The sequence below is a fragment of the Aotus nancymaae genome, unplaced genomic scaffold (assembly GCF_030222135.1).
Source record: "Aotus nancymaae isolate 86718 unplaced genomic scaffold, 86718_ANA_hifiasm-v0.15.2.pri h1tg000025l, whole genome shotgun sequence".
Lineage (NCBI taxonomy): Eukaryota > Metazoa > Chordata > Mammalia > Primates > Aotidae > Aotus > Aotus nancymaae.
The window spans coordinates 21,579,481-21,604,006 of NW_026988438.1; the positions used below are offsets into that span (position 1 = coordinate 21,579,481).

The window sequence follows — 24,526 nt, forward strand, 5'->3', positions numbered from 1 at the left end:
GTTTTGTGCATAAAACAGAGTTTTTACTGCTTTTGACTGCAACCAGTCACATAAAGTCAGGTGTGGAATTTTCCACTTGTGATATCATGTCTGTAAGTTTTGGATTTTGGAGCATCTCTGATTTTATATTTTTGGGTTAGGGATGCTCAGCCTGTATCTACATGCTGCCATTACGCTTTCGTATGACTTAATTTTTTAGCATAGTCTATATTTTTCTCTGAAAAAGTTAACTACTTTGCATTGAAGTTTTGGAATATTTTTAAGCATTGATTTTTTTAAATTTAAGCATTTAAAGTACTTTTTTTTAATTTATGACAAGATTATGCTAAAATTTATAGGAAGGAAAAGGAACTAGAGTAGCTATAATGGTTTTGAAAAAGAACATGGTGGGAAGAATCACTGTACCCAAGTTTAAGACTTATTATAAAGCTACAGCCATCAACATTGTGTTCCATAGATCAGTGGAACAGAATAGAGAACGCAGAAATAGACCCACACTTTTATATAGAACTGATGTTTGACAATAATGTGAAAGCAATTCAGTAAAAATAAGGATAGTCTTTTCAACAAATGGTTGGAGAGTGGTTATATATTCATAGGCCAAAAAATAAACCTTATCCTAAACCTTACACTTTGTATGAAAATTAACTCAAAATGGATCATAGACTTACAAGTAAAATTTTAGAAGAAAACATTCAGGACCTAGGGCTTTGTGAAGAGTTTTTGGAAAAGATACTGAAAGTGCAATCCATCAAAGAAAAACAATTCAATAAATTGGATATCATCAAATTTAAAAATGTTTGTTCTATGAAAGGCCTTGTTAAGACATGAAAAAAACAAGCTATAGGCTGGCAGAAAATACTTGCAAATCACATATCTGACAAAAGACTCATATGTAGAATATATAAAGAATTGTTAAAACTCAACAGTAAATAATCCCAAACAGTCCAATTAGAAAATAAGCAAAATATGGCCGGGCGCGGTGGCTCAAGCCTGTAATCCCAGCACTTTGGGAGGCCGAGGCGGGTGGATCACGAGGTCAAGAGATCGAGACCATCCTGGTCAACATGGTGAAACCCCGTCTCTACTAATACAAAAAATTAACTGGGCACGGTGGCGCGTGCCTGTAATCCCAGCTACTCAGGAGGCTGAGGCAGGAGAATTGCCTGAACCCAGGAGGCGGAGGTTGCAGTGAGCCGAGATCGCGCCATTGCACTCCAGCCTGGGTATCAAGAGCAAAACTCCGTCTCAAAAAAAAAAAAAAAAGAAAAAGAAAAAAGAAAATAAGCAAAATACATGAAGAGACTTCTCACCAAAGAGGATGCACAGATAGCAAATAAACACATTAAAAGATATGCAACATCAGTAACCATTAGACAAATACAAATTAAAACCACAATAGAATATCAGAATGGCTGAAATAAAAAAATCGTGACTCATAAATAGCTCGTAAGAAGTAAAATAGTACACATTCGAAGTCAGTATAGCCACGTCTTATAATAGTAAACAAACACCATATGACCCAGAATTTGTATCCCTGGGTCTTTATCACTGAGAAATGAAAACTTATTTTCCCACAAAAACCTGTGCGTGAATACTCATAGAAGCTTTATTTGTAATAGCCAAAATTGGAGATGAAGAGTTAAACTGTGGTATGCCTATACCGTGGAATACCACTCAGCAATAAAATAGAAGCATTATTGATGGATCTAAAGGGTGTTATGCTGAGTGAAAAAAACTTTCAGTCTCAAAAGGCTTATATTATTGTGTGATTTCATTCATTCTCAAAATGACCAAATTGTAGTAATTAAGAACAAACTAATGACCTCCAGGGTTTAGGGTTGATAGTGAGGAGGGCAGCATGATGGATGGTCTAGTCTGTAACCTGACTGAAGTGATGAGTACATGAACATACACATGACATGGAAATATATGGCTCCAATGTCAATGTCCTGGTTCAGATATTTACTCTAGTAGCGTAAAACTGGTGGAAACCGGGTGAAAGATGCACAGGGACCTCCTGTATTATCTTTACAACTTCCTTGGAATCTATAATTATTTCAACAAAAGTTTGATTGGTTTTTTATTAAGTATTGACTTATTAAATATAAGAATTTAAAATAGATTCTGTTTGTAATTCTGTTGGACCATTTTATCTTTCTAATATGCTGGAATCCTCAAAAGCTAGAAGAGGCCTGAGACTCTCAGATCTCTTACCTCTGAGAGGTGAGAGAAGTAAAACTCACCAGCCAGGCTGGCCCTAACATCCTCATGGGAAGCCTAGTTGGAAACATCCCAGAACAACACTGCCTCAGGCTTCCAAGGCCTGTGGGGTGGGATCAGCAAAGAGGGAGATGATAAACAGGACTCCCCCTGACCCACACCTGGTCCCTCATATGAAACACACACACACACACACACACACAAACACACACACGGTTTCTCAGAGTCAGCTGTTACCATGGCCTCCCTCGTCATCTTTGCCACCTTTGCATCTGCGTCACTGATTGCTAATCCCTAATCTATGTAAACACCCTGTGAGATCACTTTACCTATCTTGGCTCCCATCTCTGCAAAATGATTCCACAAGAGGCAAAACCAGTCCTGAGGATTTTCCAAACCCAGAAATACTTCTGTTATGTTTCCTGTTACATGACTGAGTTTTGTGGAGAGCACATGAGACTGAAGGAGAGGAAACCCCTATGTTATAACTGTTTTAACCCACCTTTCCCTTAATAACTCTTCTTCCTGTTTACTACCTTTTTTATTATTTTCTTTATTATTTCATACTAGATATAAGAGTAAAGTAGGACTAGAAAACTTTTTTTAAGTTTTTGAACAAGAAGCCTTACAACCTCCATGAATGCATATTTACACACAGCTATTTTGAGTTACAAGATGCCTGAAATGGGTGTAGCAGCATTCTTTATATGGTACTTACTGTAAAATCCGCCCTCAACTTGATCTCCCTTGTGGTTGAGAGTATGCATGTATTCATTTCTTTGTTTTTTTTTTTCTTTTGAGACAGAGTCTCAGTATGTTGCCAAGGCAACAGAGTGCAGTGGTGCGATCTCGGCTCATTACAACCTCCACCTCCCGGGTTCAAGCGATCTTCCCCTCCTCAGCTTCTCCAGTAGCTGGGATTACAAGTGTGTGCCACCTCACCTGGCTCAATTTTTTTGTATTTTTAGTAAAGGCGAGTTTTCACCATGTTGGCCAGTCTGGTCTCAAATTCCTGACTTCAAGTGATCCTCGAAAGCCATTTTATATAGGGTTTTATTTATAAGAAATAAGTGGGGCAAGTAAGAGAGTCTTAAGAAACATTGCACTCTAGTTCAGATAATTTATATCTATATAATATTCACAATTATATAAGCATAACTTTAACCCTTAATTTGTAAAATTTATATAAAGGCTACATTAATTAGATACTTGATTCAATAATAGCTTACCGATCTATTTTAAATAGCCATTTTCTTAATCACTTATTAGGTCTCAAGAACTGTGTTGAGACACATGAATTCATCTAACTTTCACTGCCAGGCAAGGTGTGAGAGCCCTAGCATCTGAAAGTGGTCCACTCATGGGTTGGTAAGAAGAAATTACTGACAACAGTATAGGTTTGAGAAAGGAAAGTTTTATTAGAAAGAAAGAACACTGCAGAAGGGTGCAGCAGGGCGCCTCAGCAAGATAGAACGGAGTGGACCATGGCAGATTCTCCTCAGCAGCATTTATGGACCTTAAGACAGAAACTTGAGGGTAATTTTGACCATATTAGCCAGTAGGTTGTGATAAATGATTACATTTATAGTCATTTTGATGCCTTAGTATCAGCAAGCGTTGCAGAATGAGTGCATAGCATTCTAGAGATGTAATGAAATTTTAGTTACTTACAAATTGTTTTGAGTCTTAGAACCAGATGCCTCTTTAGATACTAGAGAACATTAATTACTTTTAAATTCTCTTGGTACAGAGTTTTGCCACTGATGGCTCCCCTCATGATACTTCTAAATTCCTCAGATACAGAGATTTTTGTCTCCAGCACATGCTCATGGTCATTAGCTGACTTTCGCCCTCCTCACTCACAGTATCTCTCAAGTAGGTACCAGCAATCCCTCATTTTACAGATGAAACTGAGACACACACAGTTTGAGTAACTTGCTCAAGGTCACATTGCTGGTATGAGGTGAAGAAAAACAGGACCATGTAGTCAATATCTTCATTTAAAAAATTATGAAAGTATAGAATGTAGTGACCAAATAGTCAAAATAGTCTGGAATCACTCTCTGAAATGATTAAGATAATCCAAGTGAGAATATTCAATTAACAAAATCCATCTTATTACAGGATACTGGCAACTGCATCAAATCTACATTTTGCTTGCAAATGTTCATCCAGTATGAAAGAGAGAATAAAAATATTAGAATTAAAATGTTTTTAAGTGAGAGGATAGGCAGTTAGACATTCTTTTGTGACATAAACTAGTTCTATGGTAGAATAATGAAGGCATTGTTAAGCAGTTTGAAGGTTTGATTTATAAAGCTACGTGTTAACTGATTGGCAACCAACCAATAGAAAGTAAATTGCTAAACTAGTCTACAAGTGCAGATGCTACTAAGAACTTTTCAAAGGCACAGCTGCGCTTTTATACAAAGGTCCCTGATCATCTAAGGTACTTTCCCACATATGGTCATGACATTTGATGACACCTGTTCAGGATATCAGTCACCAGCTGGTTTATAAAATGATTCAGATGTTGTACTTAATTATTCAGAGTTTCTGTGCAACTACAAGAATGTCCTGTATTTCTTGTCCTTTTCTTCCATAACTTCTGCCTCCCTACAAAGACCTAAGTGCTCTGCTTGTGATAGAAGCATGCAACTTCAGATAAGCTCAGGTAAGCATATAGGTGTTTTGGATAGGCTAGAATGGAAAGCACAAATTTCTGAAACCCCAGGAAAAAGGTGCAAGCTCTATATATGCTGTCCAACCTGCATGAAATCCACCAAGGAAGAATTGAGTAGTGATTATGTCTGGTTTGTAAATTCTGCATCAAATGCACAAAGTGTTAGTTTCAACCCATTTGGGTGAAAGAAATAATGTCCTTAAAACATTCTCTCACACTTCTTTCCTTTTTTCTTACTCTTCTCCACTGATTATTCTTTAATCATTCATCATCTTCCTCTTTATTTATCTTATACTGTGCCTGGGACACAGAGTCAACTTTTCTACTTTCAACTCCTTCATCCCATCCTTCTAATATTATTCAACTAATATTTATAAAGTTCATAGGTTGTGGTAGTTAGTGCTTTTCTGAGCGTTGAAGATGTATCATTGAAAATTAGACACTCACACACATGCACACCCACATGCATGCATCAAAAAAAATTCACTGAAAGCTTAAACTGAATATTGGGAAGAATAGATTTTTGAGAAAAAATACTGAAAAAGAAAATATTCTTCAAAAGTATAGAAAAGCAACCTAGATTATTGCAGGAGATCATAGAAACTGGTTTGTTTTTTATTTAAATTTTACAGTCACATGGTTCATAACAGTATCTCAGTTTAGTTTTAACTTGCATTTTTTTTTGTTTGGGGTAATAATAAGAATCTTTTACTGTATTTAAGTCTTTTATATATTTCCTTAGAATAAACTATCAGCTCATATTCTTTGCCCAATTTTCTAATGAGTAATTGTTTTTTTCTCATTGACTTATATGAGTTGAAAATATTTTTCCCAGTTTGTTGAGTACCTTCATTCTGACTTTGGTTAGTGAATTTTGCATTGCAGAAGTTATTTATTTTTGTGCAATCACATTTTTCCAACTATTTGTTAATGGTTTAATGATGTAGGAAAAGGACCTTCCCCTCTAAGATTGTAAAAGAATGTTCCATGGTTCCTTCTAGCTCTGTTCTAGTTTCATTTTTTTTTAAATAAATCTTTAATGTGTTTTGAATTTACCTTGGGGTGGAGTGTAAGGCAGAATTTTATTTTTTTCTTTCAGGTAACTGTTTAGTTGTCCCAACACTGAAACTACCTTTGCAAAAAGTATAACTGAAGAAATTATGACAGTGAAAGAGATCAGACCTAACTGACTCCATCTTGCTTCTAACCTTTAAGTTGTCCTTGTTCATTCCTGGGTGTAGGCAGAACTTGGGAAGGAATTTAGTTTATGGGTTGACTCTGAAACAAAATTGATAATATTCCTTTTCCCAAAAGACCCACTTCTTGCCTTAGGCCAGTCTGCCTTTGTAGGACTAACAAACTATAAGATTAGATACTGTAGTTTAGGGATCATGCACTTCTAGATGCCAGAGTCTGACCCTCCAAAATTGTTCCTTGCATAATGGATAACATCACTACTGTAAAAGCTAAGATCAGTGCTTGAGATAGTTTGCTGACCCTGCACTGGACGGATCAGCTGACACCACCCAGATTGGTAATCTGGCTCAACCAGTTCTGTGATCCCCCCTGTGATTCCATCTCCAACCTGACCAGTCAGCACTCGCCGTTTCCAAGCCCCTACCCATCAAATTATCTTAAAAAACTCTGATCTTCATGCTCCAGGAAACTGATTTGGGTGTATGAGGTGTCTGATTTGGTAAGTATTCCAGGCAGCTACCAACTGCCCCTTCCTTCTCCTGACTTGCTGACCTCTGTAGAGCTGCTGCTGTCTCTCAGTAACCTCGCAGGGTGTCTGCCTATTGCTTCATTACAAGGTGTCTGTAGCCGTAGCCCCATTACAGAGTGTCTGTCTGTAGCCCCATTAGGGGGTGTCTAATTGGACGGAGAATAGGGGACTTGTTTGGAGGACTACTTTTGCTTTGAGACTGGGTCTGGAATCTTTTTCTTGAAGGTCTTCTGTTCATCTTACACTGTGTGTGTGTGTTTTTATGTGGTTGGAGGGGAACCCTGCAGGAATTGCTGACAGAAGTCCTGCAGGCCTAACTCAGTGTGCCCAAAGACTACACATTGAGTCTCCAGTCAGAGGTCATTTCTTCCCACCTACAGTGGATCAAAGACAACAGAGACCAACGAGAGAAAGTTTGAGCCTTGCCAGGTAGATATTGGTGCTGAAAGAGGTGACTAACGTCTGTTTCGTTGTTTGTATTTTGCTTCAGTTGGGATGAAAAATGTCAATTGGGTTTTCCATGCAGCCTGATGGACAACATCTTGCAAATTTGAGAATCTTTTGCCCTTGGTTCCATAAAACAAAAAAAAGGTGATGATTTTTATTGTTTCTTTAATTTATTTTTATTTTTATTTTTATGAGACAGTCTTGCTCTGTCACCCAGGCTGCAGTGCAGTGGCATGATCTCGGCTCACGGCAACCTCCACATCCCAGGCTCAAGCAATTCTCCTGCCTTAGCCACCCCAGTAGCTGGGACTACAGGCATGTGCCACCACACCTAGTTAACTTTTGTATTTTTAGTAGAGATGGACTTTTGCCATATAGGTCAGGCTGGTCTTGAACTCCTGGCCTCAAATGATCTGCCTACCTCAGCCTTCCAAAGTGCTGAGATTACAGGTGTGAGCCACCACACCTGGCTGAAAAGGGTAATTTTCTTTTGCAAAGTGGCTTGATACCCCACAGCTAAGGCACAGCAAGCAAGGCCATGAAAAGCCACTCCATTCTTCTGGAAGCTGCAGAGAAAGGGAACCCAGAAACTTAGTATGTTAGCAAAAATGGTAAGAATTTCTTACCAGACAAGTTTCTGCGCTCTCATCTCTCTCTCTCTCTCCCTCTCTCTCCCTCTCCCTCCCTCTCCCTTCTCTCTCTCCTTCTCTCTCTCTCTCTCTTTGAGCATTTGTGTGTGTGTTCAAATGGCAAACATCACTGTTTGTCTCCTTTGCGAAGACTTGATTAATAGGTAAAAAAAAGGATTTATAAGACTAGTCTTGGGCTGTAGCAAATCTCATGTACTTTGTACTAAGAATTTGTCTTTCTCTTTTGTTCGATAATGGAGAGAGGGGTGTCACAGGATAGAACGTGAGCTTAGGACCCCGATAAGCCTGCTTTTCAAGCAACCCTGGCAGGCTAGTCGGTTACAAACTTTGCTGTGGGTTTCTGACACCAATACTGGATGAAGTTTCTCTCTGTTTCTTTTATGTCCTTGAGAGCTTAACCTTGTAACCATGTGGGGATACTTTCTCTTGGTCTTTGCTATCCAGAAGACAGGAATTTTGGGGTTCGTGTCATAGCCCTAAAAGTTATCTTGAGCAGTCAAAGGCCTTAGCAAACTTGAAACTGGCTCCTTTAGGGTTCTTCTGGAAAGCATAGTAGAACCTGCTCAATGCTGGAGCTCGGTAGCCAGTGCTTTGTCTTTTGATAGCAGCAGCCCAGGTTTAATTCTTGGCTTAGGGAATAAGTCCTTTCTGGTTTGTCATTTCTATAACTTTCTGCCATTTATTGATTCTTTTCCTGCCATGGATAGCTTTTGATTTCCTGTCTTGAATTTTCCTTTCTGTGAATTACCTTTGGGAAAATTCTAAATCAGAAAAGAAAGAGAGAGAAAGAGGAAAGAAGGAAGGAAGGAAGGAAGGAAGGGAGGGAAGGGCTTACCATCTCTTTGAGACACCTTCTGTATCTATAGTGAAGTCTTAATCTTATTAAATCTTACTAATTTTATGTGGGAAGTTACCTGTGGTAAAGTTCAAAAGCCAGAATCATTGACTGTCTCCACTGGCTAGAGTCTGATAATAAGAGATTTTTTAAAAATTTTTAAAGAGCTCTGTGGTTAAAATTAGCTTAATTAAAAACAGATATCCAAGCTATATGTGTGTATATATATATACACATATATATGTATATATACATGTGTGTATATATATACGTATATACATAATTTTTTAAGAGGCCTTTATGTTTTTTTCTCTTCTTGGATCTTAGTTGTTTTTGAGAAAGAGTTTTCGTCTATTTGTTTTTCTTCTCAATCAACTGAATTACTTCTCCATTTTGCCCTCTTGCCATCCTTGATGCCCACATGAGAGAACATAAGATAATTTCTAACAGTTTCCATTCTGGAATAATACTAATTTTAAAAAACCTCTGTTTTCCTCATGGAACCCTGGGAGTTGAAAGCGGATAGACCTCTCTCAAAATCTAAGACCCTGTTCAGTTTTATATTATGTTACCTGACATTTCATTTTTTGACTTTTGGGGGTAGCGGAAATTACTTTGCATTATGGGAGAGCTTTTAGCCTTGATGAATAATGACTAGGTAGGAAACTTACTTTAAGGGATGAGAACAGTTATGGAAGGATACTTGGCTCTTTGCATGCTTGAATCAGAGAAGCATGCTCTTGGCCATGGAAGACATGAAAAATTCCATCCCTCACCCCCCACACTGAGAAATGAGACTCCCATGAGGAATGGGCTGATTACAAAATGGACTGATTTGCTTTGGGTAGCCATGCAATGAAATGCATAGTAAAAGTATTGCACTCCCATAGCATTTCCCTCTTTTGGGGGATTCAGGATGCAGTATAAAAATGGAACCCTTAATTTTGAGGATCTGTTTTTGCCTTTCACCTGTCCCTGCTTATTAGGCCCTAGAAACTACATGCTTTCCTGGTCCTATTCATTGAAGGGCTCCACCCTGAAGTCAGTAATCCAATTAAGAAACTTAAAAACTAGCAAATGAAAAAAATCTTACAACTACTGGATCTTCTGTCTGCCTATGTATTTATATGTGTGGTGTGTGTGATGCCTATATAAAAGAACTCTAATAAATTGGCTTAAAGAAAAATCCTTTCCATCAGAATAAAGGTTTTTTCCTTTTTTAAAAATTTTTGAGTTATTTTTTCTGTGGGTGGGGGACAGAGTCTCGCTGTGTCATCTAGGCTGGAGTACAGCAGTGCAATCTTGGCTCACTGCAACCTCCACCTCCCAGGTTCAAGCAATTCTCATGCCTCAGCCTCAAGTAGCTGGGACTTCAGGCATGTGCCACCATGCCTGGCCCTGAGTTATCATTTTGAGTAAATGAATGACTTATGGTGAAATGGGATTCTATTTTGTGATATCCAGTGTTTTAAACCTTTGATATTTGATAAACCTTCCAAGATCAAATTCTAAGTTAAAAAAAAAAAAAGTAGGTCTCCTAAAGTTCAAAAAGACATATTTGGTTTATTTAATGTATTAAAATCATGCAAGAAACATTGTCAAATATAAAATGGTGTTTAACTTTCTTTGGGTTATATTCATATGAATATGTTATTAGTATGTGGTACAAAATTGAATAAGATTTCTATAATTCTAATATGCCTCAGTGTATGTTATCAGTAATAATAATTGTTGAATTTTTGTATGCCACAGAGGTAACAAGTTACCTTGTCAATTGTGTCTTTGACTGTGGCTTCCCTAAAACATTTTTTTTTTTTTTTGTCATCCACAGAAATTGTTGTCTTGATTTGGTCTCTTTAGAATATGGTTTTATAATCAGCTATAAAAATTTCACAGGTGCTCTTGAATGCAAGTTTCTGATAACCTTGGAGCTTATGACATTAAAATAGAGGAAAAAACTTTCAGGACTCTCATAAAGAGCTGAAATGTTCTTTCCTTTGAATAGATCATCTCAGTCTAGGTAGCAGGCAAGGTGAACCTGTTGGGTCATTATAACATTAGCTATTAAATAATCTGTTTTCTCATTGACCTGAGATGCTATTTTTATCCAATGTGTGTGAGTCCATTTCTGAATTTTTTTTAACTTATTCATTAAACTTTGTCCATTTCTTTCTTTTTTTTTCTTTTTTTTTTTTTTTTTTGAGACAGAGTCTCTCTCTGTCACCCAGGCTGGAGTGCAGTGGCCTCCTGAGTAGCTGGGATTACAGGCGTGGATCACCACACCTGGATACTTTTTGTATTTTTAGTAGAGATGGGATTTCACCATGTTGGCCAGGCTGGTTTCAAACTCCTGGCCTCAAGTGATCCACCTGCCTTGGCCTCCCAAAGTGCTGGGATTACAGGCATGAGCCACCGTGTCTAGCCAGAACTTTATCTATTTCTTTGATAATACCACATTATTTAATTATTTTAGCTTTATACAAATTTTAATATTTAATATGACTAGCATCCCATTTATTAACCTACTTTTCAGAATTTATAGATTAAATTAGGGAAAACTGACATCTTATGAGCCTTGCCATCCAAGAACATGCTGTACATTTCCATTCATATAAATTATCTTCTCTGATTCTTAAGAGCATTTAAAATATTTCTTCATATAGATGTTGCATATGTCTTGCTATCTTGTTACATATTGTTTTTATTCCATTGCAGCTATAAGTAGGATCTTTTCATGGATTAATCTTCTTACTGGTTTCTTTTTTAATATATCAAGAATATGGATTTTAACTGAGTTCCCAGACTAGGTGTTGAACTGTTTCTGTATATATGATAATTTTTGGTTGATTTTCCTAGTTTTTAAAGTCTACAGTTTGATCATCTGGAATCCCTTTTGAATTTATGTACCTCTGATTTCCTTCTCTGATCTAGTTATGTTATTAGAGCTTCCAGAACAATAACTGAAGTGATCATAGCAGACATATTTGTCTGGTTTCTGACTTTGTTGGAAATGTTTCTACTAATTATTTTTAGGCATAATACTGAATTGTAGGTTAAGATCAATAATTTTTATATGTTAAGGAAATATCTATGTATTTCTCTTTTATTATGAATCAAGAATAAATGTTAAATTTTAACAGATGTCCTTTTAACATACACAGATATGACAGGACTTTTCCCTTAAATCTTTTAATATAAAATTAAATTTAAATCTTTAAAATTGAATTAATGAAGTTTCTAAAATTGAATTTATAGAACTGATCTTCACATTTGTATAATAATCCCCATATGATCAACATATACCTTCTATTAGCAAGCTTCTGGATTCTGTTTACTAATGTTTTATTTAGGTTTTTTGTATCACTAAACAAGTAAATTAATCTATAATTTATTGGTGCCTTTTTTGTCAGATTTTTCCCTGTATCCTTTTATCAAACAGAAGTTTTTCATCAATGATTTTGTTAAATAAGACACATATGAAAATATATATGACAATTTTTACTCCTTCCAAATTTGGGGAGAAATACAGTTGAGATAATTAGATTAGGACAAGTCAATTACATTACTTCCTGGACATAGCGCTCTAATTTTCCATGCACAGAGCATTTATATTTTTTTGGGTATTTGTGTTATTATTTTTCAGTTATGGAGAAAACTTACATAGATGCACTTCCTCTTACTATGAATTCCTCAGAAAAGCAAGAGACTGTATGTATTTTTGGAACTGGTGATTTTGGAAGATCTCTGGGATTGAAAATGCTCCAGTGTGGTTATTTTGTTGTTTTTGGAAGTCGGAATCCCCAGATGACCAATCTACTGCCTAATGGTGCAGAAGTCTTGAGCTATTCAGAAGCAGCTAAGAAGTCTGACATCATAATCATAGCAATCCACAGAGAGCATTATGATTTTCTCACAGAATTAACTGAGGTTCTCAATGGAAAAATATTGGTAGACATCAGCAACAACCTCAAAATCAATCAATATCCAGAATCTAATGCAGAGTACCTTGCTCAGTTGGTGCCAGGAGCCCACGTGGTAAAAGCATTTAACACCATCTCAGCCTGGGCTCTCCAGTCAGGAGCACTGGATGCAAGTCGGCAGGTAAGATTAAACAAATTTACACTCAATCTTTAAAAAATGAATCATTTAATGGGCATTTGCCTCAAAGATTCCAAAATATAGTTCCCAGACGAAATATCCACTAAATACTATATTTTGCTAACATGTGTTGTAAATAAATTTTTTAAGCTTGATCAAGTTAGGTGGTCAACTGTTGCAATTCATCTCCCACTGTCTGCACCCTCAGCTTCTAGTTTGATGGAACTCCATGGTGTCAGCCTCTGGAGGCTTCTTGTCAGTACTAGAAACTAACAGTTGGTAGATATCCTTTCCTACTTCCATTACCTTGTATGAAGCTGGTTCCACTTATGCACTGAGATTAGAAGCATTCATAAGTGATGTGGCACCACAAATACAGAAGAAAGATCAAACTACTCACAGTGTGGAGAACCAGGTCTTATGTAAGTGTGATGTGCCTAAAACCATGCTCAACTAAAAACCCTGGTACTTACCCATCTAGGACACCACATACAAGTTTAAAGCATCTTGTTAGATATGTTAATTCTACATCCTTATTTTAAAAACGGTTCACTGTTACATGTCATCATTCTGCATGGTGCTGACATAGCCTTTCGAAATAATTATTAAAGAAAGAAAAGGAGTAAATACAGAGTTAACTAATTGCTTTTAAACCAGGTGTTTGTGTGTGGAAATGACAGCAAGGCCAAGCAAACAGTGATGGATATTGTTCGTGCTCTTGGACTGACTCCATTGGATCAAGGATCACTCATGGCAGCCAAAGAAATTGAAAAGTACCCCCTGCAACTGTTTCCAATGTGGAGGCTCCCCTTCTATTTGTCTGCAGCACTGTGCATCTTCTTGTTTTTCTATTGCGTTGTAAGAGACGTAATCTACCCTTATGTTTATGAAAAAAAAGATAATACATTTCGTATGGCTATTTCCATTCCAAATCGTATCTTTCCAATAACAGCACTTACACTGCTTGCTTTGGTTTACCTCCCTGGTGTTATTGCTGCCATTCTACAACTGTACCGAGGCACAAAATACCGTCGATTCCCAGACTGGCTTGACCACTGGATGCTCTGCCGAAAGCAGCTTGGCTTGGTAGCTCTGGGATTCGCCTTCCTTCATGTCCTCTACACACTTGTGATTCCCATTCGATATTATGTACGATGGAGGTTGGGAAACTTAACTGCTACCCAGGTAAATCTCTTCTTACGTATTTTCTCTACTCCTGAAATCAGAGACTGTTGCTACATCATATTCCATTTCATAATTATAGAAAGTCACTCTTCTAAGCATATTATTTTTTAAAGTAACTAGAATTAGAAATGTCACGTCAGTTTTTTAAATGAATCCAATTGAGATCTCATACAACTATTAAGAATAAAATTTTAATTCCCAGGTTCGCCTGGGTCCAGATCTGTATTCCCAGAGCTCATGGAGATATTGGCAAACTGACAGATTTCATGGCTCAAGAAACCTAATGACACTTGCCAGAATACCTTTGGGTGGCAGTCAAATGTTACCTAATGTATTTTCAAGCTTCCACTCTTCTGCATGCTACTTCCTTTCGGAAGTCAAAACCAACCATCTTATAAGTAAGGGGCTACTCAAACATGTGCCACAGCAAAGAAAACAAATTCACAAAAGAGTGCTTATAATTCCCTTAATGTTTGACCTGGGGGAAGTTGGCCTCAATAACTAGAAAACCAAACAATTCTGAGGAAATATCAAATATTATCTTATGCATAATCAAAAGATTCAGTTAGAATCAGCTGAAGGAGTCTTAAGACATTTCCAGAGGAAGTGCTATAAATCAGTTCTAGTTAGAAATAGCTAGTTTTGGTAGCGCTTACTTCAGTCTCAAAAAATATTAGTTAGTCATGGATGATACTCCTATGAGTTTCTCTACATTATTTTCCTAATAAATATATGTAAGTTTCCTGGGTGAGAGTCACACTACAAGTGTCTGATTCCTCTCAACTTGTGGTGCAAGACTGATGTATTCTATTATAACATAAAAAACATGAAATAACCCAACTTTGAGAGTGTGAATAATCCACATATAAAGGAGAAAAACAGAATTCTGATGTAATTGTTTGAGAACATCAAGTTTTGCTTGGGGAACAAAATGCAGATGGTAATGAAGGTTTCAGTAAGTGTTTAGTTTCTTTTAGAATTTATAGGGAAAATTAAAACTTTCTACACAACTCCTAGAATCAAGTTCAAACAGAACCAATTACTTCTTTTTGCCAAAAAAGTAATTTCTAAGTATATTTTTCACCAGAGTTATTTTAAAATAACTTTTAAGAAATGTCATACAATTTGAGCAAATAATTCATGCAGAGGTATTTTTCAGTCTCTTTCAAAGTGTGGACAGTTTGTAAAAATGTATTTTTGTAATTGCTTATAATTTTTCTTAGGCAATACTCAAGAAAGAGACTCCATTTAGTACCTCCACAGCCTGGCTTTATGATTCATACGTGGCTTTGGGAATACTTGGATTTTTTTTGTTTGTACTCTTGGGAATCACTTCTTTGCCATCCGTTAGCAATGCAGTCAACTGGAGAGAATTCCGATTTGTCCAGGTAAGAACTTTAAGATCATTTCTAATTTTTCATTTTGCTCCATCACTTCCCTAGCAATCACATTTAAAAACTCAAATTAGAAAATTTTGAACCCAGGTACAAAAGGCAGAATCCATATGGTTTGATCTATTAATACAGCATTCCTTGCCGAGATTCCTGGCTGCCCCCAGATCCACAGCTAAGACAATAGGGTGAAAAGTACCAAGAACTATTACAATTTATGTGTGCAGACATACTAGGTACAAGGTGAAAAGAAATACCAAGTCAAAATTTCACTATCTAAAAATTAATCTTACAACATGGACATATTGGTATGGAAAACCAGATGTTGAGATAGTTTAAAATCTTCAAAGCAAGATTTGATAGATGTCATCACACCAGAGGACTTAATGCTCTTCTATAAGAGGGAAAATTGTTTTCTTTCACATATCAACCACCAACCAACCCCTCTTTAAAGGCAGTTAGTAACTACACATTCTGTAGACCCAAGTATGGCACCAGCACCAGCAGCATCTGCACCACCTGGAAACCTGTTAGATACACAAAGCCCCAGGCCATGCCCATGTCTACTGAATCAGAAACTCTGAACCTGCGGCCCAGAAATTTAACCCGCCTTCAAGATGATTCTGATGCATGCTTATTATGAGTATAATAGAATAGACCATTAGTCTTTAAAATTAGGTTAGACTTTTATAGAACTATTGGAATCTTAAGTCTTGCAGTTTCTCCCAGGGGCCAAATGCCATCAACATGTTCTCATTAACACTTTTCTTCAAGGTATTAAGACAGAAATAAACATCAAGCTTTAGAATGTAGGCTGAAACAAGTAAGATTGGCTATTGCTCTTTATTGCGATAGAAATGAACTAGGATCTGCTTTTAGTCAGTAACATATACTAAGATGGTGCTTCTTGAGGTCATACTGTGTCTTATTCATCTCTGACCTCTAGAAAAGATGATAAATAAGAGTTCCACCTTTGGGAACCAAGGCAAGCTCCATCATTTATTCTAACTTGGAAGAGTTTACACCTGGGAAACTTTTCCATCCAGCTAGGTTAAGATGAAGCTACTATGTCATTTGTAAGCAATAATCTTGTTTTAAATGAAGCATTTACCATCCTGAAGAAGGGTTAGTGCTTTTTTTCAATACTTAACAAAGTGTCTTAAATATTATAGGTCTCAAATGTTTGTGGTTATTGACAAATATCTATCACTCGCTTAGAGTGTTTCACTTTAAGATGTAAATAATGTAAACTTACATATTTTTGTTTCTTGCTTGCAGTCCAAACTGGGTTATTTGACCCTGATCTTGTGTACAGCCCACACCCTGGTATACGGTGGGAAGAAATTCCTCAACCCTTCAAATCTCAAATGGTATCTTCCTGCAGCCTACGTGCTAGGGCTCATCATTCCTTGCATCGTGCTGGTGATCAAGTTTGTCCTAATCATGCCATGTGTAGACAACACCCTTACGAGGATCCGCCAGGGCTGGGAAAGGAACTCAAAACACTAGAAATCAGCACTGAATGTGAAAAGCAGATATTAAAAGCAAAGTTCAATTTACCTGGAGTTCTGAACTATAGTTTTGAATGTTTAAAGAAGAATGATGGGTGCCGTTAGTGAGGCTTTTTTCTTACACCATGACTGAGATTCATGAACACAGAGGGAAACATTGCCTGTCTTTGAGAAATTGATATACTAGAAGAGAACACCATTTTATCTCAGGTTAGTGAAGAATCAGTGCAGGTCCCTGCCTCTTGTTTTCCTGGTGGCCATGGGGCTGAGATTGAGATTAGCTTTGTGGTTTCACACTAAGAAGCTTCTCACTATGGGCAACATGCATGACCTAGTATCTTGCAAAATCCAGTGGAAGTACATGCAACTTCCTTCTCTGGCTCCAGGGCTGAGTTAAGTGAAAGAAAAAAACAGCACAGTGGTGACCACTGATAAAGACTTTATTAGGTATATCTGAAGAAGTGGGCCGCATGAAATTTAAAAAGGGAGTGAGTTTTTTTGTTTGTTTTTTGGAAGTAAAGGCAAACATATTACCTGATGAATTCTAGTGAAATGACCCCTTGACTTTGCTTTTATCAGTACATATATTTACTGTGGGGAACTATTTTACAACGTAACAAAAATTTACAATTGATTAAAAGTAACCGTGCCTTGGATACCTGCAAATCTGTAGAGCTGTCATATAATTCTTCCTCTACAAAGAATAGGTATAGGAAAGACTGAATAAAAATGAAGAGATATCCACTTGGATTCCCCTTGCATTGTGCAATAAGCAAAGAAGGGTTAATAAAAGTCCTTGAACAAAAAGTTCAAATAAACTAGAATTTTAGACAGCAAGCTAAATAAATATTGTCAGGTTGCACTATATTAGGGTTAGTATTATTTTGGTATTATAATATGCTTTGTAAATGTTATATTCCAAATATTATTCAAAATTTGTCATCTATTACTTTCTAGTATAAAGAGCAGCCTCTATATCTGTCTTAGTCTATTATAATTGTAAGCAGTAAAATTAAATTAACAATCTGAAGGTATAAATTTGAACAATGCATAGATGATCGAAAATTATGGAAAGTCATAGGGCAGAAAGGTGTGAAGAGTCATCATTATGTAAAACTTGGATCTTTCTCAAATCCTTCCTGAAATTTAGGATGGTTCCCACTGTTTTTCTGTGCTGATAGTACCCTTTCAAGGTGACCTTCAGGAGGATTAACCCTCCTAGCTGAAGCATGGAGCTAAAAGGAGCCTTATGCATGATCTTCCCACATACCAAAATAACTAAAAAGCATTGAGTTTATCATTTTTCTGCCTGTTCTACTAAGACCTTTTTTTTACTTTCACCATAACATATTATACATGACATTATACAAAAATGATTAAAATATATTAAAACATCATTAACAATCCAGGATATTTTTCTATAAATCTTTTTGAAAATAATGCTATCTATATTATATATTCAATTTTATATCCTTTTCTACTTAATAAAGGCTTTATTTATTTTTTATTTTTTATTTTTTTGAGACAGTCTTGCTCTGTCGCCCAAGCTGGAGTGCAGCAGCATGATCTTGGCTCACCACAGCCTCCTTCTCCCAGGTTCAAGCAATTCTCATGTATCAGCCTCCCGAGTAGCTGGAACTATAGGCACGTGCCACTATGTCCAGCTAATTTTTGTACTTTTAGTGGAGACAGAGTTTCACCATGTTGGCCAGGCTGGTGTCAAACTCCTGGCCTCAAGTTACCTGCCTGCCTCTGCCTCCCAAAGTACTGGGATTACAGGTATGTGTCTGGCCTTACCTGATATATTTTCTTAATGGCTGCATAATATCACATCAAATATGCATTTTTAAACCTCTTCCCTTATGAAACATGTAGCCTATATCCACTTTTTACTAAAACAAATAACATTTCAGATATCTTTGCACTGATAATGTTTTTTCCATATTTTTCATTATTTCCTCAGAATACTCGCCAAGAACTGGGATTGTAGAATTAAACAACTTTTACTAGCATTTGCTATATATTGCCAATTCATTTCTAAAGTGGCCTTATCAATTTCATTACCATTGGATGAGGGTGTTGCTTTCATCACACCATTATAAATTGTCCTTTTTATTTCAATTTGCATTTATTTATAACTGATTGCAAAGGTACACAGAACACATGCTCCTTCAACTTATCCTTCATACCCCAAGCAAGGATACAAAAAGCTGGAAGACGTTGAGTAGGATCATGGTATATATGGGGCTGACCCTACAGCATCAGGGGAAAAGACGGAAAATGTCACTACTCATCTATGTTTTGCAAAACAGTCAGGTGTGCTGGGGCTGAATACTGCTCTTTGACTTGAGCCTTGGTTGATTAAGTACCATCCAGGCTCATCTAGAGAAGTCTTTGGAGTTAATCATACTCCTCTTTGTTAAAGGAGTAATATGTTTATCCTGGCTCATAGTATATCACTAAAAATAGAAAATGCCATACATAGGTAAAATGCTGACCTATAGAAAAAAATGAACTCTAGCGTTATAGCCTAGTAAAAATGTTCTACTTGAGTACTTAAAAGTCATTCACAAAGCCTGAAGCTAAAAAGAGCACCCTGGTGGTTCTGGCATAACAGCTGCATTGCCAGACCTGACCTTTGGCCCCAACCACAAGAACTCCAAGCCCCATCAGCTGACCAAAGAAAGCCCAAGTTCTCCTTCTGTCCTTCCCACAGCCTCCCTCCTCCCCAGACTATGGAATTAATTTGACCGCATTAACACAGCTGACTCCTCCAATTTACTTAAGGTAGAAAGAATGAGTTTACAGCAGATGAAAATAGGTCCTTTGGGTGAGCTGCATTCCTTTTAACAGGTCCAAACTATTGTACATTTTAAAAAGGTAAACGGAACTTCTTTACTGCTGACGTGTCTCCTGTATTCTAGGAAAATTTTTATACGTTCATATTATTTTTGTGCACTTTCCCCATGTTAAAGGATGATGGCTTTTGTAAATGTGTATTCATTAAACATTACTTTAAAAATATTTTCTAGTTTTGTTTAATTCTGGTTTTAACTCATCAGCATTCCAAAGAAAGTTACTAAAAGGTTTTGAATCAGTCGTTCCAGCATCTAGGACTAAAATACTTCCCTTCAGGGATAAGGAAAAGAGTATGAGTTTTAAAGTGCCTTAACAGGTCTGCAGCTTCTTGCAATGTAAGCTTGAGCTCAGCAGGGTGGAGCAGTCCAGCATCCTCAGAGAGGGGACAGCATCAGATGGCTAAATGGGGAGGATTGCACTATCCCACCCTGGACTTCTGTGAGAATTAGGAGAAAAAAAGGCTCCCCTTCTCCACGCAGACGCCACAGGGACAGGGCTAATGGCCTGGCAAGCAGACATCAGGTTGGATTCAGACTGCGTGACTGGGCATTAAAGGCATTGCACGACTGAACTGCTGTAGCCCTGATAGGTGTTATCCTGCTTTCAAAAATAGTATTAAAACTCTTTATTTATAAAAGAAGGCCGAGAACCTGGAGGAAGCTAGAAGCAAATAGAAAGTCCCTGCTGAAAAGCCATTTCAATTAGAAATCCATTCAGGAGCTCTTCATGCATTTATTGTTCAGAGATCACAAAAGAGCCACGATAATGACAAATGTATATTATGGATTTCTCCCCTGGGAGCACAAAAGCCTCTGGAGCTCCTTTCCAAAATTAAGGTGTAATGGCAGTCAAGGTACTGCACACAGTAGTTGCAATTTTCATTCTCCATCATCACAACCATCATCTTCACTACTACCTGTTCAACACACACACACACGCACACACACATGCACACGCACACATGCACACACAAGCACACACATACATGCACACACACGCACACACACGAGATCCCACAGATAGTCTTACAGAATCCTACTTCAATTTTCTATAATGAATTAGGATTACATTCTAGAAACATCCTTCATTCTTTTAAAAGTTTGTTCAGTAGAATTTGGGAAAAGAGAATAAGATACTCTTCAATGTATCAAAAGCATTTGAACCAGAGTTACTCCTTCTAGAATAGAGGTTGGATAAAATAAGGCTGAGATTGGCCAGGCACAGTGGCTCACACCTGTACTCCCAGCACTTTGGGAGGCCGAGGTGGGTGGCTCACCTGGCGTCAGGGGTTCAAGACCAGCCTGGCCAACATGGTGAAATCCCATCTCTACTAAAAATACAAAATTGGCCTGGCGTGGTGACGCATGCCTCCAGCTACTCTGTAGACTGAGGGCAGGAAAAGCACTTGAACCCAAGAAGCAGAGGTCATTTGCAATGAGCTGAGATCACATCATTGCACTCCAGCCTGCACAACAAGAGTGAAACTCCATGTCAAAAAAAGAAGTAAGACTGAGACCCATTGGGCTGCATTCTCAAGAGGGCAGGTGTTCTTAGACACAGGATGAGATAGGAGTCAGCACAGGTACAAGTCACAAAGACATTGCTGATAAAACAGGATACAATAAAGAAGGTGTCCAAAACCCACCAAAACCAAGATGGCAATGAAAGTGACCTCTGGCCTTCTTAGCTGTTCAGTATATGCTAATTATCATGTATTAGCATGCTAAAAGACACTCCCACTAGCACTATGACAGTTTACAAATTCCATGGCCACATCCAGAAGTTACCCTATATGTTCCAAAAGCAGGAGGAACCCTCAGTTCTGGGAATCGCCTGCCCCTTTCCTGAACATCTCATGAATAATCCATCTTCCTTGTTTAGCATATAATCAAGAAATAACTATAAGTGCACTCAGTCAGGCAGCCCATGCCACTGCTCGACCAATGAAGTAGTCCTTCTTTTATTCTTTTACAGTCTTAATAAACTTGCTTTCATTTTACAGATTCACCTCAAGTTCTTTCCTGTGCAAGAGCCAAGAACTCTCTCTTGGGGTCTGGATTGGACCCCCCTTTCCAGTAACATATGCATTACCTCTTCTCAAACTCAAGGCAAAGTCCTCAAGTTTCAGATAAAACCCGTATGAGGGAGGTGAAGGATCAAGGCTTACGAGCAAAGGGACTGAGAAAAGGGGAGTGTGGAAGCGCAAGGCAGGGCTGTTGCCATTACCAGGTGAAGGCCAAAAGTACCCAGTACTACTTGCTTCCTGCTGTAAGGGAATTTTGCAAGAGTTTTAATGAAGTGTATTGCATAATGCCATGAGCAGAGCTTATGCTAACAACTTCACATGCATTATCTTACTTAATCCTTACGACAACGAGTCTCTAAGGTATTCTTCTTATCCTTATTTTTCAGAAGAGGAAACTGAGCTTTGAAAGCTCAGTGCCTGGCCTAAGTTCATACAACCTATAAGAGGCAGAGCTGGGTTCTGACTCCAGGGTCATCTCCTTTCAACACAACAATGTGATGGCAGACACCCATGCTGTCCTCCTAAGTGTCCCTTTGAATTCACAAAATAGACTGAGTGAACCAAACCCACTGGCAACTCTTCTTAAAAACATTTTTAAAGACAAGAAGCTTATTAGCATTTTAAATATTCCTGATTGCCCAGTCCTCAATACTCCATGTTTACCTATGTTGATTTCAATTCATCCTCTATGGTTCTAGAAACATCAGATCTGCAGTTCCTGCATTAAGTTCAATCCCATTCCAATTGCCATTTTAGTCTTCTCACTCTAGTCTGGCCAAACGCTTTCCTAAACACTAAAGGGAGTTATGTTCTGGTGGAGGTAGGCAAAATCCCCAGACCTGAGGACTCAAAGACAGTCGAGCAGAGGATAGCTCTTCTCCAGAGCGTAAAGGCAAATATTTTTTTTCCCTGGTTTCACCTTATTGCTTTGTGTACTGAGTGAACTTATTTGTTCTTGAGATCCAGTAACCCATGCAGGAAATTTCATAACACTTCTCATTTAGTACTTTAACACTAGTTGATGAATCTAGGATTACATACACACAATAGGCTTAGTTCCATTACCTATAGCTGTCAGTTTCTCAGTTTTGTAAAAATGAAAGGCTGCTGGACTGAAACTCACAGGATTGTATATCAAAAACTATCAGATTGTGATAAACTAGAAAACTAGAATTAAACTTGACCTTATGATTTTCAGAAAGTCAACAGATTTTGAAGGAGCCCAACCAGTGTAGTCATTTCATTTTTACTAATCCTTTTTTCATACTAAGATAGAGATGGGAAAAAAATGACAGAGTTCCTGTTTTCATTTCATTACAGCAAAATAAATAAGTTTTAGTGTTCCAGAGTTCTGTAGGATGGCTATAGTTAACAATAACATATAATTTCAAATAGCCAAGATGTTATTAAATGTTCCCAACACAAAGAAATGATAAATGTTTGAGATGATGGATGTGCTAATTACACTGATCTGATCACTGTACATTGTACATATATAAACATGACTATGTATCTCACAACTATGTGCAATTATTATTTGTCAGTTTTAGAAAATAAAAAAGCGGAAGAGATCTGCTACCAAATGCAGGCATTTTCTATAGAGTCTCTTATAGCTTGCCTTCTAAGGAGGCTTAACTCCTCTCATGATAGAGTATTGACCATCACCAAGAGGGAATCTCTCATTTTAGGAAATTATCAGGGAGTTCTCTCTGTAGATAACCAAAGTTTTCCTAGTTGTGCTTCCACCCATTTTTCTTAGCGCCATCATTTAAAGCAATGTGACACCAACTATCGGAGACGGGGGCCAGTATTTTTTGTTTTGTTTTTTTTCAGTTCATTACAAATCAATGCATATGTCTGTAAAACAAAATCACACAGTTAAATATCATGGCAACATCAAGTTGACATAAACGTTTCTAAACTTTCGACCCCAATTTCGAATGTACCACAGACTGCTAACAAACAGCTCACGAGCCAGCACCACGGGCAGACCACATTGGGCGCAGCACTCAAAGGGGGGCCTAACAACCTGGCCTGGCTTGGCACTTCTAGAAACTGATCCTCACGCAAGGCTTCTTGTAAAAGAGTTTATACTGGAAGTTAAAAATCATCAAATTACTAAATACCGGGAACGGAGTAGTAAAGTAGTCAGAGCAGGGAAGGAATAAAGTATGAATTTTCAAGCTAGTTACCCATATGGGCAACTCTGGAAGACAGTGTCAGATATAATTAAGATATATAACCATAGCATTATAATAATAATATGATATATAACTAGAATATTCCCCTTATTCCCATCAAGGAGAAAAAAAAACTGTGCTTTTCATCCACCAAATCCTCGCTTAATATTGGAAGACAGAAGCTTCCAAGACATTAACTTTCTGGCACTTCTGGCTTTTCCTACACACTTGCTGTGTACGCCACCATGTCTGGGGGAAAAGGCCCACAGGCAAAGTGGTACCAACATTCACACAACCAGCTTTCAGCTGTAGACATGGCTGCCAAGAGGAACTTGATGCAGTGCCAGCTACAACTGCTACACCATCCAGCTGGATATTATACAAAGAGTATGAACAAAGTTCACAGGGGAAACAAGGCTCTTCAACATATGAAAAGATATCTACTTCATTCATAGTGAGATCCGAGAAAACTGTAACTGTATAAAAATGCCATTTCTCACCTAGTAGATGGGCAAAAATCCAGAAGTCTGAGCACACATTCTGTGCGTGAGGCTGTGGAAACATGCGTTCACATACATTGCTCTTGGATATGCAAATTAGGCCCACTACTGTGGAGAGCAATTAGGTGATATATTTCCAAATTAAAACTGCAGAGTTAAGTTTTGATCCAGGAGTCTCACTCCTGAGAATTTATCCTATAGATACGCCCACA

At 37.6% G+C, this 24,526-nt stretch overlaps 1 protein-coding gene across 1 annotated transcript in view; it reads left to right on the forward strand.

Annotated features, from left to right (window-relative positions):
- Positions 1–16,846, forward strand: part of STEAP4 (STEAP4 metalloreductase) — a 29,265-nt gene extending 12,419 nt beyond the window's left edge. The window contains exons 2-5 of the mRNA XM_012450861.2: positions 12,208–12,665; positions 13,320–13,847; positions 15,071–15,235; positions 16,517–16,846. Coding sequence (XP_012306284.2) covers positions 12,210–12,665; positions 13,320–13,847; positions 15,071–15,235; positions 16,517–16,747 — 1,380 coding nt within the window. The 5' untranslated portion in view covers positions 12,208–12,209 and the 3' untranslated portion in view covers positions 16,748–16,846. The remainder of the gene's footprint in view (positions 1–12,207; positions 12,666–13,319; positions 13,848–15,070; positions 15,236–16,516) is intronic.
- The last annotated feature ends 7,680 nt before the right edge of the window (positions 16,847–24,526 follow it).